The sequence below is a fragment of the Strix aluco genome, chromosome 16, assembly GCF_031877795.1.
Source record: "Strix aluco isolate bStrAlu1 chromosome 16, bStrAlu1.hap1, whole genome shotgun sequence".
In the NCBI taxonomy this organism is placed as follows: domain Eukaryota; kingdom Metazoa; phylum Chordata; class Aves; order Strigiformes; family Strigidae; genus Strix; species Strix aluco.
In genome coordinates, this window is record NC_133946.1 from 4,318,535 (window position 1) to 4,339,533 (window position 20,999).

At 34.5% G+C, this 20,999-nt stretch overlaps 1 protein-coding gene across 2 annotated transcripts in view; it reads right to left on the reverse strand.

The window, feature by feature from the left end:
- Positions 1 to 20,999, reverse strand: part of ELP4 (elongator acetyltransferase complex subunit 4) — a 148,767-nt gene that overhangs the window by 110,301 nt on the left and 17,467 nt on the right. For both annotated transcript variants that reach the window (XM_074841999.1, XM_074842000.1), the window contains exons 4-5: positions 8,889 to 9,020; positions 3,116 to 3,252 (exon numbers count right to left, since the gene is read on the reverse strand). In XM_074841999.1, coding sequence (XP_074698100.1) covers positions 3,116 to 3,252; positions 8,889 to 9,020 — 269 coding nt within the window. The remainder of the gene's footprint in view (positions 1 to 3,115; positions 3,253 to 8,888; positions 9,021 to 20,999) is intronic.

Consider the following 20,999-nt stretch of genomic DNA (forward strand, 5'->3'; position numbering starts at 1 on the left):
CTTTGCATGTCTTTCACATTAAATTCCAGTTTACCACCTCCATGCTTTTAAAATTATGCTTCTTGGTAGCACTAATCACACAACACTGCTAATATATTTTACGTTCAAGATACTTTATAACCCCAGGTCTTCTTCTGGAGACCTGCTACACTATTTTTTATTTGTTCAACTAATTATTCCTACTAGTATGATATCTGGCATGTGTTCACTGAATTCCATATAGTTTATTCCAGATCACCGACCTAAATCTTCTTGAATTCTAATTCCATTATCTAATCTGCATGCAATTATTCCTTCCACTTTTTCCCAAGTTTGACATTATGACCGTAACTTTATGACTGACTGCACCCATTGCTCAGGATACATATCAAGCCAAATTAGTACTAGATTATTACCAGACCCAACACTGCGATAAAGCCTGGTACTTCACTCAGGTTCAGCTGTGACTCAGTGACAGCTTATTTAGAAGATAAGGATTTAACAATCAACATGACAAAAAGAAAACTGTCAAACCAGTCTATGTTCCTCCTTTGACAAGATAACAGACTTCATCAATGCAGAATATCTCCTGTTTTATTTTAGAGCCTTTTGACTCTACCCCAGTTGAATACCCATAAGCAAACAAAGGAAACACTGGGTATACTGGGTGAAACTACCCTAGAATCTTAAAAATAGATTATATTATTTTTTCTGGTATTTTTCAGAGCACAGTTGTTATCCCACAGATGTCTTCACCTTCTCTCCTTAAAGACAGGCATTGCTTTGGCCTTTTTGACTTTGTGGAACTTTGACAATTCTTTACATTTTACTGATGAACTTCATTAGGTCCCAGCTTGAAAACATTTATGCATTTTCTAACCTGGTCTTTCCTTACGTAAATTGGGTTGTCCAATTTGCTGATAGCAACTGTGCTAGGTGCACATCAATTTGGGTTTTGGGGTAATGGGAAAAGTAGCTTTTCTCTACTTCCATAATTTTTTAAAAACTCCCGTTGTACAACACTGATGAACAGAAGTTGAAATTCTAATTCATCTTATTTTTAAAATGTGTCTCAAAATTGAATGACTGTAATTATGGGAAACTTAAATCTTCAATTTCTCTATGGGGAAATAAGCTTTATTTCAGAGGCAGTAATTCTGAAAAATTCTTCTCACTTTGTCTTAACCTTGACCTAGTGCAACCTTTTTAATACAGGGAATCCAAAACCAGTGGTGTTTGTGGTCAGGAAAGACAATAATCAAAGTTAGAAAACAAATGATCTACTGTAAATGAAGAGTCGTACACATCTCTTCACAGTTCCCACAGATTTCTGTCTGAGAGTTCACTATTCCTAATGTGTTTCTTATTCCTCCCTATTCCTTATCACATTGCATTGTGGTCTAAGAAAACAATGTTTAGATGGTGGCTGTCTGTTACCTTGGGACCTGCCTTTACTCCCAACAATACAATTCTTTCATTTCCTCAGGAGAGACTTCTTGAAGGAGACCCATGTTGTGGATGCAGGGAGAATTAAAGGAGATAAGACTTCCAAAATCCATCTTTATCTGATCATGTTCCTTACCTCATCACTCTGTGCTCTACTAATTTGCCAAGCAAATTAACTAAATCTAATCTTTCTGTTTGATTAAAACTAAAAGTAAGAATTCATACGGTAAGAATGATGAGGTTTTGTCAGTATAGTCCACAACGAAAATATCAGAGTTAAGTGAGGCTTATAAAATCAAATGCATAAAAGTTAAAGTCCATTTCCTATACTATACATACGAGTTAATTTGATTTTAATGTAAAATGTACAAATATTTGACAGCCATACAGTTAATGGAATTAAGCCCAGAGTCATGAGACATTCTAGTTAGCTAGAGAAAAGACAGAAAGGGAGTTAAATTGCTCAATAACAATATAAGCACTTGCAACCTGTCAGATAGTCTTTTGTCTATCCTGTATGGCCCTGTTACTAAAAAAAAAAAAAATTAAACATAATATAAATTTGGTTCAAATATTTACCATAGAAAAAATAAAATGCAAGTTTTCTGCTTTGTCCTGAAAGTGTATTTTTTTTAAAACATCACAACAACACGTAACACAGAAGTAAATTACAAACAGACTTGGATTTTGCTTTTTTACAGCTCTAAGAAAGGTGCTTCATACTGCACTTCCTTCATGAATCTCAGTTTTTATATTTGAGTGTACTGTAATGAAAATCAGTCACAATAAAGCATACTGTACTACCACTTCCAGGAGCTGGCCCTATACACTGGGATCTATAAAACTAGGTATTATATAAATTAAATGACTGGGCAGAACAAAGAGATTGCTAGCCCGTATTTGATGTTTGACTTGACTTGAAATGTCTCCAAGAAAGATACAATGAATATGTGTGCTACAGGGTAATATGAGTCTTTGCTACTGTCACTCATTTCCTCTTGGTCTTTCTTAATTCATTACTGATAGACATAAATGATAATGTTATCCATTCAAAGAGGAGTTTATGATTTTCTCTGGAATTAGGGGTGTTGTGTAAGACATAATTAGTGATTGCAATTCTGTTTACAGTATTTTGTATTTTCCTTAGGTGAAGCTGTAGGATGTAAGAAGTAAAAGTCACACAATAAACTAACCTGATATAGCATTCTAAGCTATGTAGGTCAAGGATGGTCTGTCTTCTTAGCCCTAAAACCTGTATGGATATCTTCCTAAAACTGATAGCTACCTGACACACACATTTCTGAAAGCTGATGGGCATGGTGCTCAGGGAATAGTTCACAGACAGATAGTAATAGTTTTCCCCAGTCCCCACACTCAGCTGTCAGTAGGGCTGGACCGAACATGCAGGTGCATCCTAGACTGTCCTAGTAATGTCTGCCTTAATTGTCCCTGCCAACTTGCTTGCTCCCACGGCTGAGGAGTCAGAGTACTGAGCTGTCTGTGTGCCACAGCAACTTTGCTGCCAGTCATGGCATGTAGCACTGACATGAGAACCACAGCTGAACTGCTTGTGAGCCATGCACGGCTACAAGATTTTTCAAGCAAGTGTGTAGATACAAAAATATCCTTTACTACTAATATGCAGACAGAATTTGAACACACAACAGAAGCATGTAGTTTTAGAACTTACCATGTTTTCATTTTAGGCTGTAAAGACAGTTCTTCAGGAAGGTAAAAACTGTGCCAATTTCTGGACTGAAACAGTTCTGGAGGCATTGTTTTAGAAACATCATAATAATGGCCAAACTTTGTAGATGTTGGGCTGGCCTGTGGAAACCACAACACTGATTACAATAACCTATTAAATTATTATCTGTCAAAAGAAAATTATTAACTAGCAATACACTTGAAAGAAACTTCTGGTTTTCTTCCTATTCAGCTTAAGTGTAAGCTTCAAGTAGAACAACATTATAATATTTACTAAGTTTTGGTTCCCCTGTTGACATTCAATAATTTTTCACACAGAACTGAACCCTTGCTATTCCAAGTTGCATCACCAACTGCAGTCAGATACTTCAAAGAATGTATTTTTCCACATGTTCTAGACGTATGATCACAAATTTCAAAAGGCCAGACATATGAAATGTGCAGACCATGATGCGTTCCACCTATCTGATTTTTCAGTATCTGGGAATTATACAGTATTACAGAAACATTTTCAGTTGACTTTGAAAATGTTTCGCTTTGTTTATTTATGATCAGTAAGAAAAAATACCATTGCATCTCCATATATTTGAGTTTAGTAGAAAATTGTAAAAAAGAGGAAATAGTTAAAAGTACTTTTAATTTCTTGAATTTTGAGTGAATAGCAGGTTGAACATTACACAGATATCACACACAATAACCATGGTTTACTATAATGAAGATACTTTCTTATCAGCTCTCAATTTGGGGTATATAAAACATCCTAAACATCCCAAATATGTCATAACAGGAATTACACATTTTTAATATGTTTTGCTAGTAAATAAACAGAGGAAATAAATGCATATTTTTGTTCCACATCAATGGAGTTCACTGTGCAACTTGCAACATCATTTGAATCTCACATGTAATGTTAAAAAACCCTAGATTGTTATAATATGCAGTATTCAAGTATGTAGTAGTTGTCTGCTGCAGGAATTGAACAGTTTTGGCTCTTCATGTAACAATCCATCTTCTTCATCTTTTCTGCTCTTCCCATTAAAAAAAAAAAAGCCATCCCGAGAAGAACAATCAAGCAGAGTAAACCTCACAGGCAAGTTACTTTCTTCTAGGGAAGAAAAACCCTTGGCACAAATGTAAACCACTATATTTTTTAATGTACATACTGTAAAGGAGTAACAGATTGTCAAAGCAATATTAAAATTGATCTTTAGGTTATGGCACAAACGTCACTGTGGTCCCGATCAGATTATCTCTCATCAACTGTTCTAACTCTTTTGAAGAAAAAGAAAGGTCATTTAATATAACCAAGCAAGTTTTCTAATACAAGTATCAGTCAAAACCACAATATTCCTAACTGGTAAAATGCCTGGACCAAGAAAGGTGCTGGATCCTAGACTTTTAACAGCAGCTCTGCAGGTCAAAAGAAAGATTACCTATTAGTTTATTTTGAGGACAGCTATCCCAAGCCTGGACTGCACCTGAAGTGTGTATTGTACAGTGCAGGAATGTGCAAAAATATTTTGAAGTAATTTTTCTGTCTCCCAATTCCAAGACTTACTGCTAAGCTTAATCCTCCCTAAGAGCAAAGAGCCACCTTACATTAAATGATAATGTATTGAAATAAAATATCTCGATGGTTGTGAAAGAGAACAGGTGAGACAGAAAAGCTAAGAGCTGAAAGTAAGATAGATATTAAAGACATATTCACACTGCAGAACAGAATACCTTTTCGAGATTGTTCTGAAGAGAAGTTTGGATTGGTAGGTAAAATGAAATCTACTTTGTTTGTACTTAAAAGCATGGAATTACTTTTGAAAAGTGACCAGAAATACGCCAAATAATTTCAAAACTTTCTCTGTAGATTCTATAACAACTTAGAACATTCTATAAAAGGATTTTTCTTTTAAGCAGGCCAATATATACATTTTATCCGCTATCTGAAAGTTGAGCAGGGTTGTGTGTGTATGCAGTGAAAATTCTTTGGAACAACTTCTGCTTCAATTTCAACATCTGCTATTCTTGCTACACACAGAAATGATGATAGGTATACTGAATTATTACAATAATGTGATCCCAATAATTTCTAGTGTGTTGAGCAACAAATGATTTAGTTGCAACTCCAATTATTACAGAAAGCTTGTGGTTTTCATAAACCTTGGTATTGCTGATAAAACAAGTACTATAACAGTAAAAAGAAAGAATACAAATGTGCCAGACATGGCCATGTATTTATAGTTACTTTTCTTAAATCAATCATGCTATGTATTTCCACAATTTTATTTCATGTTTGAGCTTACCAAAAATATATTAAACTGTTAAGATTAATTAGAATAATTTTATTTAAATACTTTGAAATTATTCCATTAATCTGTTATCAGATAATATAAATAGTAACAATATCTTTCCTACAAAACCAACAGAATAACCAAACTAACCCCGAACTTTTCATTAAAGCAAATAATTACTTTTTAATTAAAAAACCCACAAGATTGCTCATGTATATCTAGTCATAAGAGACAGATCAGTTTTACTCAAAAAAGGTAGAAAAAACACATTCTCTAAGTCAGTGTTCCAATTCATTTGTTAGCACCTGATTTTTAAAGAAGGAAGTCCAACAAAACACAACAATCTATCAAAATTAAATATTTTTAATGCAAAATATAACTTTATTTAAAACAAGGATTCTGAAAGCAATTTAAACAGGGGCTGTTCTTTGGCCTATAATCTATTCTTTATCCGGATTACAGATCAGAATGTTTTTACTGCAATCTCTGCCAGAGCTCATCTTTTTATTGTGTACTTCCAAGCTCCCTTAATGTTTTAGAAAGGCCTTGACTAACTGAACTTTGATCTGATGTCTTCATTGAGAAAAGCTCCAGGTTGCCCATTTCAGATGCAAATCCTTACTGAGGCCCAATAGAGTTTAGTAAAGACAGCAAAAAAGAAGAAACAAGAAGTTTCCAGGATCCTCTTTGAGAATCCTGAGGCACATTGGTGTCCTTAATCCACCCTGCTGCATGGATTAAGGTAGGTGATAACCTCTCTTGATTCAAAAGAATAAGCACAGTGCCTACAAACTGGGTGGAGACTAGGATTTGGCTATAATAAAACACCATGCAATAAAAGCTCGGTCTATGTCAGAAGCCTATGAATAGGCCTCAATGTACTGCATTCCCAGGCTTAGCGGGGAAGCTTGCAAAAAGCCTACCTGAATCAAGTAAGCATGAATAATCTGCCTTAGCAGAATGACCATGGAGAGTGCGAAGCAGAGACTTTCCATTCCTCTTAAGTTTGATCTGATAAATTTATTAGTGGATTGGAGGCTCAAGCCTGTTCTTTCCTGGATTCCTATTTTGCACAAGGAGAAATACACTAAATTGTCAGTGAGCAGAGCATGCTTTTATGCTACCGTCTGCTGTTAATGTTTCTAATTGCAATACTAATGTGCTAGAAATCTCAGATTTAGGATGAATCAAGGCAGAAAATTGATTTCATGCTGTGACAGTTTATATATTGCCCCAAGAACATAAGCAGTTCATTCAAAAAAAAAAAAAAGAAAAAAGAAAAAAACCACGCTCTCTTGCATTGCAAAATAGGCTATCCATATACTCAAAAGTTTAAATGAAATTAACTTCTGATACAAATGTAAGTAACAAACTGGCAAAGGCACATCAAGCACAACACAGCCTGTTTCTCTGACAGATTTCTTATAAACCTTCTTTTTCTGATGTACAAGGTATATGCAATATATAAAGAGAAACTGTGGTAGTTATGAAGAGTACTAATATAAATACCATGCATAAGAACAAAAATGAGTTACCTAACTAGTCTATATGAGGTCTAATAAATGGGAAGGGAATATCTGAACTACCAGTGAAAATCTCTTTTATTACTTAGAAATAAAAACTAAATTAAGCAACAAAAATACCACAAAGACTGCTTTTACTCAGCATTCTTACGTCATGTAAAGCCAGATATTGGATGGAAAAGTTTTCTGCTAACATGTTTAGAGTTCCAGTTAAAAGCAAAGCTATTTTCTCTCTTTCATACTTGAAACTATTTGACAGTAGTTTTTGAAAATGTACTAGTGTATTATTTCAATCAGTTTGGAAAATATGACTTGAAATTTCATTCAACATTATTTTTTTCTGCCAAAAGAAAATTTAAAGAATAAAGCACAACCAAAGTGTTAATTAAATGATAGTACTAAGTGTATTAAACATCCAGGGTGCTGCAAAGCTATATCAGATTTTTTCTCAGTGGAGTATATTCAACAATCAAATTAATTTAGCACAGCACCAAAATTTTATAACTGCATTGTAAAATACTGAAAAATATCAATTTCAAAACTATTTTTCACTAATTAAATATCATGAGGAATTTTAGGTATGGATAGCTTAAGACTTTTATTTGCAAATTTTGATTTTTAATAATTTAACAAATACATAAAAAATATTGTACCTCAACTATTGAGAATGATCAGCATCCAGTTCACAAAGAGACTGATAACAAGGAAACACCCCACAGAAGATTGACCATTCTATTCAATCTTGCATAATCAGATTTCAATAATCAAGGACAAGTACATTATGTATGGTAGAGAAATATTGTATTAGTGGAAGAAGTGATTACTTCTATGAAGTTAGAGAAGATGAGTGCACACCCAACTGGATTATTTATGTTTTTCTACTTTGTCAGAACATCAGAACGCTATTTGTTAACAGCACGCGATTGTTTCCATATCAATGTACGAGGAATTTGGCTAGTTTTAAAAACAGACAAATTATTTTGGGGACGGTTCAGAGTGGCACAGCAAGCTCCACAATAATAAAATTGATGAGATTATATGATTACCCTGGAGGCTGTTTGATTTGGCATGTCACTATATATAAGTCTTTTCTGACACAACTATATAGCCATGTCTGTGCAATTTCACAGAAAACCAAACATGCCAAGCCTTGTAAGATCATTTTGTCACATTCCAATTATGTTTTTTAAGAATACGACTGAACTTACTAGGCAGTTATGACTACATCTAAACCAGAATTTATAAATGTAGGCTAAAATGTATAGACAAAACAAGTTTTTTGTTCTGAATAGTCAAAAATGCTGTAATTTTATTAAAGGTGATTGTGCCACTGGATTCAATAAGCAAGTTACCAGCCACGGGAGATACATTATTAACAAAACACTAACAAATGTAAACTCTGAAAGACTGACCACTGGGCTTGTTTCTTATATTCTCCCTGCACAGTGATTAGTTTCTAGTGACAGTGAAGCTGATATAATCTCAAGTGCTTACTTTAGTTGTTATGCACATGGATAAGCAGGTCAACAGCTTGCTACGACACAGTGCTTTCACTACAGAGATCAGTAAGTACTGTTGATTAAACCTACTTAAGTCATTTGTGTACCACTAAATTTGGGCAAAGTTTGTAAGTGACCAAATTATTCAAACTTTCATAAAAAGCTGTCTCAATAATACTCACTAAAAAATCTCATGGAACTTTAATGTTTTTTATTTTTAAATTATTATTGTCTGTATTAAGTTTTACAGTTCCTGCAAACTCTGAATTTCCCCTTCTCTCTGTATCTCTTGTAATCAAAAAACATAGGGGTGTATGATAATTTACCCTCAGGAGACCATCCTGTAACACTGTCCATTAGCAGTTCTGTTGTCTAGATTCTACTGAAAAGCATTTGCTCTGCAAATTCATTTTGTCTGCAAGAGGAAATAAGTATGAAATACCAATTACCTCCATTTTTGGTAAATTTTGGTAGCGCCAGGCTATTTTCATAGAATCTTGAAAATCTTCAGACTTAACAGCTGTTGCTTCTTCTCCCAGTTCATTTCTGTAGGTATCATCAAGCAAAGGGGCTGGAAGTTCCTACAGGTGGAGAGTGAAAACATGTCAGCTATCTACAGTAGAAATGGCAATTAAGATTTTTACACCCCAACGCATCCACCCCCCCCCAAGTTAGCTAATACAGCTATCTTAATATAATGAACAGTTGTAAAATCTGTAACAAAACTTGATTAAAAGAACTGTTCTGAAAGACTGGTTCCTACTAATACTGAGCATGAAAAAAACCATGTAATTATTATGGGAAAAATGAATTATACAATCGTAAGAGAATGCAGAATGGAAATAGCCCATTGTATACTCTACACAAATAACACATCTTGAGCAGCATCCATGTTTTTTTTTTAAATCTTTCTTTAAAGGTTGATCTCCTAAACTATTCTGTATCTGCGAACAGGGAAATTCTCTGCATAGTGAATTTAAGCCTACTTTATAATAAGATCACTTTTCATTTTTATCTTCTGCATATCTTTCAAAGTATTCAACAGACCACAATAGCCTACAGACACAGGCTGAAAACAACTGTAACAGGATGGTTTGAATTTTCTCTTCTGCTAACCATTAGGCATGATATCTACTAAGGACAGATACCTCGTGAACAAACAAGGGAGTAAAAGGAAGGGGCAATTATTTAATCCTGGAATTTTTATAAGTTTCTAATGCAAACACTTCTAGCTTTTTTTTTTTTTTTTTTTTTTAAAAAAGAAGTATTACACACAGGTGGATTTAATTGTTCTATGAGGACAGAACTGGTGCTTTGACTTAGACCTAGACTAGGAGAAATATATTATTACAAACTTTCTGCTTTCTACCTTTGTTGCATTGCTGAAAAAGTAAAGAGCTGGGTGGATAGCAAGCACAGCATTCAGAATTTAGGCACGGGGCTTCTACACCTACTAGAGGAATGAAGTGCAACCAAGTTTTCTGACTCAACTTTATCACCCATCTGTGTAAACTGGAGGGCACAGGAACTCTTTATCTGCTTAAAATAGATCAAGACTTATTATCTGAAAACTAAGTTTTCATTAAGCAAAGACTTCAGAAGAACTGAGATGTGGTCTCGAGGGTTAAAAATAGATAGATAGCCAGTATCTCTGTCATAAGTGTGTGTGAAGACATAAAAAAAAAAAATTTGGGAACTTTATAAGAATCTTGATTGAAGTATGGGATACACATGAAACACTGAACATAGGCAGAGCTGATACTGACCATAAACATCTAAATGACATTCATGGCTTTATGTATGCAGATATGGTACAAACACACACACAAAGAAGACAACGAAAGTCTAAACAAATCCATTTTAGATTTAGTATTATGCTAATTCAGTATTAAGGACTACAGGAGAGAAAACTGGTATATAGTTCAATACGTAATCTTATGAGCAACATGTGATATTTTTGTTTCTTTAGTGTAAATTAACATAATATCTACAACTATATTGTATATCTACAATGTATCTTCAAAACTGAGAACAAATGTTTCTAATTCCAGGACAGTTGTTTCTGTTGCTCTTTTCAGTGGTTGGTCAGCACACCCTCCCAGATAAAAGGTAGTGAAAGCTATGTAAACTTTTATGTAGTTACTTCAAAAAAGTTGCAGAAACAGAACAACTGTACCTATGTGTTTCAGCAGCTAAGCAGAAGATGCAAGCCACAGCTTCAAGCAAATAATTGTTTCATTTACTTTCTCTTTGCAAATGAACTGCAAAAGCCTGGTAAAGGTTCTTCATGAGAATGGTTATGTACAGAGTTAAATTTTGATTTCTTATAGCTTGTTTAAAAGATGCACTTGTATCAATAAACTTGTATTACTGTGGTTGTAAAAAATAAGCTTTATGGGTAGGAAAGCTACACAAAAATTATAATTTTAAGCTAGTATTTACAGCTTTCATTAAATATAGATTTATAATTTTTTTTATTTTAGATTTATTTTTTCATTAGATTTATAACGGATGTTTCAGTAAAAAAATAGATTTACTTTTGTTGAAGTTTCCTTATATCTACCCGGAAAGAAAGTAGGCAAACCTTCCAACCAAAGATGAAGATTTCTGACAGGGAAAATGTAAACAGAACACTGTACTGAAAGGTTCTGAGAAAGTATAAATACAAACATGACCTGAAAAGCACAGCAATGCATTTCACATATATGCACATACAAATTATTTGCATTTACTTATAAGAGTATTATATAAAGGACTTTTCTAAAAAAGATGTTATTTTGAATTTCTCATTTTATAATTCAAGACATCCACAATAAAAAATTAATTGATCTTATTTTCCAGTTAAGGTACTATTTTGAAAACAAATTACTAAACAGTTAAACTATTACACAGATTTAATATCCTAGTACAGTTATTCATAGATTTAAGATGGCTAAGGTATAACCATCTTTCTTTTTCAGTGAAGAGCTGCTGATACACGATCATCTCAAAATATTGCTCAATTATACTAATTTAAAAAAAAATGAAATCAGCTTTCATTTAAAAAGTGCTATCTGTAAAGGAATAATTCTGCAGGCTAGAACATTTCCAGATATTTCTTCCTTTCATTCACCAAGATCAACTGCCTCCCACGCACTTTTTATAGGGGTGGATAACCTCTTATTTTTCTGAAAAGTGCCAGCCACAGTTTGGAAGAGATCATGAAATCCTGCCTGAGCATTTCATCAAACTCCCTGAGCTTGCCCGTGTTTCAGGTCCCACCACTGATGTATCAAGTTGCTACCTCATTGTGCAGTACTATCACTGGGCAGCTATCACATCCTCTGCAAAGCTGAAATCCAGGAAATGGCATATTTTACCATTCACCTTTACTGTAAGTAAAGAGAAAAATAACACCAATATTTTCTTATAGGTATTTACTATTTTTCTTCTCTAGAATCACTGTGAATGCCTGTTACTCGTACTACTGATTTATTGTTATTATGTAATCATTGGCAGACAAATTTGAGATAGGGACATTTAGCTATATACATTTGCTTTTATATAATCACACCTAATATATGTTTTATACAGAGACTGTATTTTATGCTAAAATAGTACAGAGAACAAGCAATAAGGGGTGAGAGGTTCTCCATGTATTACTGATAAAGTACAAGCTACTTCAATACCCCCATGTAACACTGAACAAAGTTCATGCCTTGCAGTCAAACACAGAGCAAAACCTTCTACATGGCACTATATGGAAGGGAAACATTACAAATACCAGCTGTTGACATCTGAGAAGCTCAGCCCAAAGCTATCAGAGACAAGACACACTATCAGTGCAACACAATTAGGTACTGTGGTATACCTTAACTGTTGCTAAGAATGAAGCAGATTAAGAGATCAAGGAAAAATGGTTTCACCTGAAGCTGATAAAGATTTTGACTGCCAGAGATGAAAACCTATCTAAGTATCCATCTGAAATAGCCTTTTTTGCCAATATAGTTTACTTTTAACTTCTGACATAATAAAGAGACTTTATTCTCACATAATGAAAAACTTCTAATATTATAAAATGATTGTTTAAACATGACTAAATTCCACAAAGCAAGATGAGAAAACCCGTGACTCAGTTCCATGGCAGTTAGCACATGCATCAGCTTAGGTCTGTTTTATGCAGTCTTGTCCCTTGTTGCCCCACAGAAGGAACCAGAAGCACATGAAGAACTCTCTCATACCAAGAGTAACTCTTTATTTCCTCAGTTGTTTTTCTAAAATGCATTTATCTAATAACTACCATGGCTTAGCTGAAAAATATGTGTCTTACACATACCATGTTCTTGTCCCTATGCAAGAAACTTGTTCACATGATGCACTGAGACTTAAGACGTTTCTGAGGCTACTAGGTCTCACAGCCATATAACTTTCCATCCCAACAAAGCCTTTGCTCTAAAGCAAGCATATCCTGAATCATACTCTTGCATGTGGTGGTTGTGAACTTTATGGCCTCTTAGTAGGCTTCATACATAATGCAGCTGCAATCTGGAAAAGGTAATTTGCCTTTGGAGCTGACTGGTATTTTGAAGACCAATTGCTTGAGCTCCACCTAGTATTTTAACTTGCTTAAATACATTTCAAGATGTTGTACTTCAGCACAAATAGGAAAAAAAAATTCCAATTCTATTCATGATCTGAGTATATCTGTAATTTGAACACATTTTAGATACAGATTAATGAACAGAGCTAATAAAGATTGCTTACCTCCAGCTTTGCATCCTAACTCTATCACCATTATCCCAGATTCTGTCTACCCTTGTTTCTCTCCCATTTACACTAAACTGTATAAAAGAGAGGCAGAACATGCGATTGCTGCTTGAGGGTATGTCTACATTGACTAGAAGCCAACATACATGCCTTCATTAGCCTGGTAAAAGACTAAACAGAACACATAGGTGATTGCTACTGTTGTTTTTCCTTAGGATGTACTGGTTCATTCCAGTTCATAATCTTCAAAAATCTTTTAACTAGATCTTTGTATAAGCACATTTGGAAAGGGTGAAAGCTTAAAATTGGTTAGTAGGCTTGGGACTAGGGAGAATTACAGACACAGAACAGAGTTATATAAACCCGCTTTATGGGCAGTATTGAAAATACTGAAATTGGAATGATCCAAACGTTTCTTTTTATCTTCATAATAACTAGAACTGGAATAAAAGGCTTTCCCCTCTTCGGACACTGCAAATTAAATGCTGTTCTTTGTTATAATAGCTCTTTCCAAACCTGACCATGCCTGAGTGATACAGAGCACCTAAGTGAGAAAAAGTCTCCAGTTGTCATAACACAGGTAAATTCCCAAAGACAAAGGCTGACTAGTTGGATATATACTTCACAACTCTTCAGTGTCGTGAAAGGTTTCATTACTGTCGAAGAACTACAAAGCATTTATCAGTTCTCAAGATTGTTCTTAAAAATAGAAGGAAAAATAAAAGAGCTATGAAAACAGTGAAGCAGACCAGCAGTCAAACTAGCCAGGCTTCTGGCACAGCTATACAAAAACTGAACTGAAAACTATACAGCAGAACACACACGGAGAGCGGTGGAGGGCATGGTTTCTATAAGCGACATTTAAAGATGGCTAAGCCTGGGCTTTTCCTCAAAATATCAAGATCAGGGCTTTAGCACAAGTCCCCTTCTCCCAGACGGATCACAAATTGAGAAACAAAGGCACTAGTTTCCAGCAGTCTTATTAAATCATTATTTAGGTTTGAGAACTGTACTTCTCTATCATATATAAAAAGCACTTAAATTCTGCAGAAACTATCAGAATTTAAAGGGATTTGGGATTGTGACCCTATTTAGGATTAAATAAATTTATATTCTTGGATTCAAAATCAAAATTTCAGAAAAGACTAGTAAAATGTTTAAAAGTTACTTCCAAAATTTCATCCAGAATTTGGAAATAAACATGTTATTTAAACAAGAGCCTAAGAAAAGGAGAGTTCCTTTACCGGCCTGTAATATCTCTATTTAACCTATTTATGCTTAAAAATATCTCAGCTCCCACATCATATAGCTTTGAAAAGCTTTGGGACTGACAATTTTGTGGCATCAGTGTGTCAACTCCTGAGAACTGTTACATTCTCCCAGGCTAAAAGACAAATCTCTCATAAGGTATATAAAAAAACAAAGCATGTAGCAGTGCATTAGTTAAAAAAATGAAAATATACAGCATTTCTTGGGGTCAACTAAAATACAAGTCTTTGCTATGCAGCATGAATACACAAAAAGGCAGACAAGTGCTAAAGTTATTAAGTGCAGTTTGGTTGGGGCATTCGTCTGTGTCTAGAGTGAGATGTAGCAGGAAGGAAAAAAGAGAGAAGGAAGCTTGTCGTTATGTTTCAAAATAAAAAAAATGTTGGGGAAAAATTGGTTTTCTAAAGTGCTAATACTAAATGACAATGCAATTAAAATACTTTTGTTTCCTACAAACCAAGTTTATGAAGGTTTTATTGCAATTATGAAATAATTTATGTCATTAATATATCTTTTATCTTTGCAATGAAATGGTGTGCAACCCGTATCTGCTGGCAATCCAGGTCTGTGTTTGCTGCCACATTACTTTGCTGCCTTGTTTTGGCAGATGCACGAAGCAAAATCAGATTCTAACAGTTTGACCTCTCTCACTTCTTATGTTCTCTAGGGGATAATAAAATCCAAGATACAATCCCACAGCAGTTAATGAAGCTTAACCTCACACCCTCTTAATTACCAATGCATTACACCAACTATAGGCATCATACTCCTCTCTAAGCTATTTTACAATGCTAAAGAAGTACTACTGTGCCATTATTTAGCAACATAATCCAAGCTGTATGTGAAATCCCTCTTATATAAAATCCTTTGATCCTTACGGGTTTCAATAACTGTATAATTAATAGTACTTAAGAATTTTAAACATTATCTATTTATGTATCAATAAATATGTTGTTCACATGGTTTTATGCAACTAATTTGCAACGCAATATCATCACAGGTATGATTAAAGAAATGTGAAATAAAAAAATATTAAAGGGAGTACGAGTCACTGTTGATCTCTAACCACAACGATATTTAAATAGTTTGAACTCACATGAATTTAAGGCTCTTTTTCATTATGTTAATTTTTAGTATTTAAAGGACACCAGATGGTAAGTCAGGAAGGGTAAATATTTTCTTTTCAATAAGGTATTATATAAATGTCAGTTTAAAGGGCCCTACTCCCAAAAGGGGGGAGGATTCTATTTTGATTGTAAACACTTGTGAAGACAATGTCTATTGTTAAAGAACACAAATGACTGGATACAGAATTTTTCTCCTTTCAGTGGCCCTTGTACAACAATTTATTTCCATCTCCAGGTAAGGCTGTTCTACGGAAATTTTTCTTTGACATTCAAAAGGACCAAATGGATGTCAACCCAGGATAAATGAGAATTTTGTGAAGGGAAAAGGGAAGTAATATTCCTCTGCTTTATGAAATAAAAAAGGTTAATTGGAAGTACCCTAAGGGGTATTTTTTTTTTTTTACCCATGAGAATATATTATCAACTTCACATACACAGAAGTAAACCCTACAGTCAAGTCATAGAATTCTTTGCTATAACTTCCTTGCACTACAGCCCCATTTACAACATTGAAACCCAGGAATGCATGTGAGAAGATTAGATGACTTTTTTTTATTTAATCTTTTTCTGAATCAGATCATGAATGCTTAAGTAAGTAAAAGATAAATATAACAAAAAAGAGAACAACATACTAAAAAAGTAATGTGAGGAGACTAAGTAAAAATGAGAGTGCCCTTGTCCAAAATTCTGCAAATTCTGCTGCAGTGTATAATGCACTAGCTTAACAGCACTATTCATGTACACCTTTAGAGATGAGTACTGTAAGCAACAGTTCACTAATTGAGCAAATCAGTTCTACGAAGTCACCAACAGATTTGTAAAATAGTTATTTGTGAACACTGAAGCCTAAACATTTGATTTTTTTAAGCTACTACTTTTATGATACATTTAACAGGCTAAGTAAGATCTGTGTTTAAAAACAAATAATTTCATAACTAAGATCATGAAAGAAAATATAATAAACAGGCAAGGATTGGTAGATAGGAGACCTGAAACTTAAGCCAAACATTTCCTCTGGTTCTGGGAAATCTTTTTATTAGATTGGTCTGAACTTTTGACAAAGACTAAGCTTTACACTTTAGAGAGTTCCCAGCGTGGGTACTGCTTAAAGGACTTCATTCTTTTTAAACAGAAGCGATTATTTTTTTTCCAGCATCCTCTTTCACACCCGTACAACTTCTCTGTCACATTTATAACACAGTTTTGTAGTGCAGAAAATTATATATTACAATATAATTAAAATATTTGCATTTTAATACAGAAAAATGTAAAATAGATATTCCATTTATCCAACATGCAAGCAAGAAAAGTAAGCAGATGAGCAAGAGCTATATAATAAAGAAATTAGATTTTTCAAAGGAACTTTCAAACTCTGAGACAGTTGCCAGGGTTAGCTTCAACCATAGTCTGTGCCTCAAGGCTATCTTTACTTCAGGACGAGATAATAGGTGGTAGGAAAGTTCACTAGTGCTGTAACTGTAATTGGACTTCTGTGTATTAAGTGATAACATTTAACAGCACATAGCAGCTGAATCACTGTAACAAGCTCACGTATTTTGAAAATATAATTGTGAAAAAAGGGATAATAGGAATGTAGCCCTGCTTGCATATATATTTTTACCTTTCAAGGTGTTATGCTTTAAATTTCTTTATGTAGCATCTAAAAATGTCAGATGACAGAAAAAATACCTCTTGCATTCATACAGAGCTTCTTTCACAATATCACATAGCGAAGAGACAGGAAGGAGTTAGAACAGTGCTCTTTGAAAATGGAAGCTTGGAAAGCCCTGGTCACCAGCCTGATCATTTCTTCCAGGTTTGCATTCTTCATTTTGACGAAACAATGTTTTAGAGTCATATTTATGTGGGAAAAATGTAAGCATCATGTTTGAATGTACTTTGCTGGAATAAAAAAGTCCATGTAGACAGCTATGGTTTCTTTCAAGAGGTTGTTTGCGTACTTGTAATACACTGAAGCTCAGCGGGCTGTTGATTGCTGTTTTTTTAAATAACTCTGGAAATAACAAAAGTACATTTTGCTAGATTCATTCTGCATTCATCTGTTTAGTGGGAAAAGTGTAAGTGTGCACTTCCTGTTCTTCAGGTCTGCTCAGTATAACCAACTTGTTGGAGGTGGAATTTTTTCAGTCTTCTCCAAACGACATGCTTAAGCAAAATGCCAGACTTAAAATATACTTTCACTTCTATTTTAGAGATCTCTTCCGCTTGGTAGGAATTTTTTAAAAACTTGTTCCTGGAGGTCTTTTTGATCTTGTCCCTATTGCTTTTTTAATAAACCATCATACTTCTCTACATGCACCTCCCAGCTTCGTGGCCAAGTGACACTGCATTTTTCCCTTTCACAGTGGTACCCTATCCCAGTAGCATGGTTTCTCCTGACTGACTTGACTTCAGGATATGTCCAGCAAACACAGTGATGCTGTGTACCTTATACACGGGCACACTAAGGGCTTTACCACTCAAGAGAATCTTCTGTGTAGTTCTCCAGAGAGCAAAATGTTTGCACATTGTTCATTTTCAAACTTGGAAGTACAATGACACCAGATGTACAAGGTAAATACTGCTTCATGTCTTAGTATGGCAAGCCTCAGAGGACTTGATTGGGGGTGGAATTTTGGGGAATGCATTTCCTTCTAAGAAGGTGATCCTCTATAGCAGAGGTAGGAAAAGCATCTGCACCATAAGCAGCAGGCTCACAGATTATGTCAAAGTATATGTTTATTCATTGAAGGATGTGCTCTTTACTCTCTCTTCTCGTAAGAACCTTCAAAAGACAATTTCAACAGAGTCTAGAACTACCCTGTAATAAAATTCCAGCTTGAAAACAGAAATTCCACAGAAATGCAGTAATCGCACAAAACGGTCAACTTTTCCACAGGAGACGAACAGATGCTGCTCTAGAAGGAAATTCTGTACCTCCCACTCTTCCACCTCAGGCTTCCAGGTTCCCAGTGGAATGGTCATTGAGGTAACATTGGCCAAGGTCCCACAGGGAAATTGGTGGGCTTCAGGGGATGCTGGTTTCCATTTCCTAACACATGCAATGACCAGCAAGTCTTCCTCTTGAGACAAACTTTGCACAGGTTCCACGGTAAAAGCAACTTAACACAGAGCACTCTTTATTGTCAAGATGAGTTCCTAACTGGCAAATATAATCCAATTTTTTCTCATTAAAACTTGTTCTCATTAAATCAGTTCCCCTTCAAGGTCTAGATAAAATAATTAGGAAAAAGGACAAAGAATTTTTTATATAGGCAGTTTAGGCAGTTCTAGAATTTCAGTGAGAAATCTGAAGTAGGAAAAGTAAGAAAAATAGAAATGTGGCCACCACAGACACTGATTTTTTTTTTTTTTTTAAGACTGGAACCATACTTTGGCACTAACAAGGAGAATAGGCATAAAGAACCAAGCTGTTACATAGTTACTGTATTTTTATGGCTTCCAGAAGTCAGTTCGGTACCCAAACTAACTTGGAATGGATGCAAAACCTGTCCTAATTTTGGCTACAGTGATGTTCGAGGAAATATTCAACCTCCTTGCTTGCTGTTTCTTGCAAAAAGCATAACAGTGTTTAAGTTAAGATTTCCTCTGTAATAAATATAACTGTATACTCAAATACGTATGTTCCATTCTCAAACACATACACTATATGCAACTTCAAAATAGCTGACATTAACTTTAGAGTGCTGAATTATAAAAAAGAAAAAAAAGCACTAAACACAGTGAAGTTAAGGAAATAGATACAAGAAAAAGCCCTATCTACTTTATCAGTTTCTCTTTGTTTTTAAGCTTGAGCACATAACAGCCTTTCATAATTCGTAGTCTAAACTTAATAAGGTATGGTACTGAAAATGGAATGTTAAGATATAATGTTTCCTTTAGTCATTTTACTATTGAATTAGTTTTCTATTTACCAATGCAATCAGTTTTATTTTATGATCGATCACAGAAATATACCATACTATTTCTCATGTTATATACTATTCCCAGTATTTATGCCCTTATAACAAAAAGTTGCCTTTTGTTGAAGAATACAGATTGAACAGAAATGCTCTCAAACGTTTAAAATACTTCCTGAAAAACAGCATGTATATAGTTCTGTAGGTTTTACCAGAGGTGTATAATTTTTCAGCATTACATCTTAATGCCAATTTCCTGAAGGAGCTTTGACTACAAAAGGCATGAATATGTTTTCAAAGGATGATGGATAAATTGGTGGGTGGTAATATAATATATCTTAGGCAGCTGATCAGGGCTTTTTATCCTCTGCTTGTCTTTTAGTTATACACAATTTCAAGATAATTATGGTCTCTAAGAATGTCTTTTCCCCTTCCTACTACCAGCAATATTTGTCTTGGTTATAGGTTCAAGAAACTTCCAATCACATCATAAAATTAGAATAGGGCAATTATGGCATCTCAGCAGAGAACTGAATGTATAAATTGACTGACCACACAATATGGACATAAGGCAGTTAATGAGGTGCCTCTATGTAAAACATCAGTTAATTAGAATACTAGCTACAGAATATATTGAATACATACTTGAATTTTATAAAATAAAAACCATGCATAAAATACGTAATTCAGGTTGATATGTACCATATGTATGTTACCTTTCCAGTAAAGAATGCAGTCCAATCAGATACTGAAAATAAATTAATTACTAATCTCATTAAATAAAATGCAATGTTATTCAACAATCAGATCTGCTATATTAGAATCCTGACTTCGTAGAGACATCCAAATTCCAAACAGCTAATTTTTATGACAGGAGAGGACTTCTTGAAGCACCTGAAGGTCCTCTTTTTTAAAAGACAAGTGAGGCAGTTGTAGGGAAGACTCCTCTGCTTCTGTGATTTGGAGACCTAACTGCTGCCAATGCCAGTCTTAGATTGAGTATTTCCAGGTGAGGCAATAATATTTTTTAGGTAACACATATCAGCATTTCAACAAGTGCCTAAGCTTTCCAAGTGTGAAAGTACACAATTTTCTAGATTGATGCCTAGAATATTACAGGGTTACTTCACTGAAGCAATTTCAAGACAGCAATACAAATCAGAGAAATCAACTCTATTGTGCCTTGTCTGTTAAGCAAAGGAAGTGTTGAATAATCAAGGTAAGAGCAGAAAAGTACAAGAGTACTTTTGGATAGATAAACACACAAATGGAGGAAGAAAACAAGACAAAATTATGTTTGCCTGAAATTTTGCGTAGTAATGTTGTTCTCTTATAGTAACACCACTGTGGAGTTACAATGGATGAATGCAGGATTATTACCTAGTGTCTACCCCTGAAAAGTAAGAAGGAAAACTTACTCCAAATCAGAAAACTGAGCTCAGTAAGTCACATCGAACTAACTGACCACAAACTCAAACTGGTACAAGAAGGACAGATG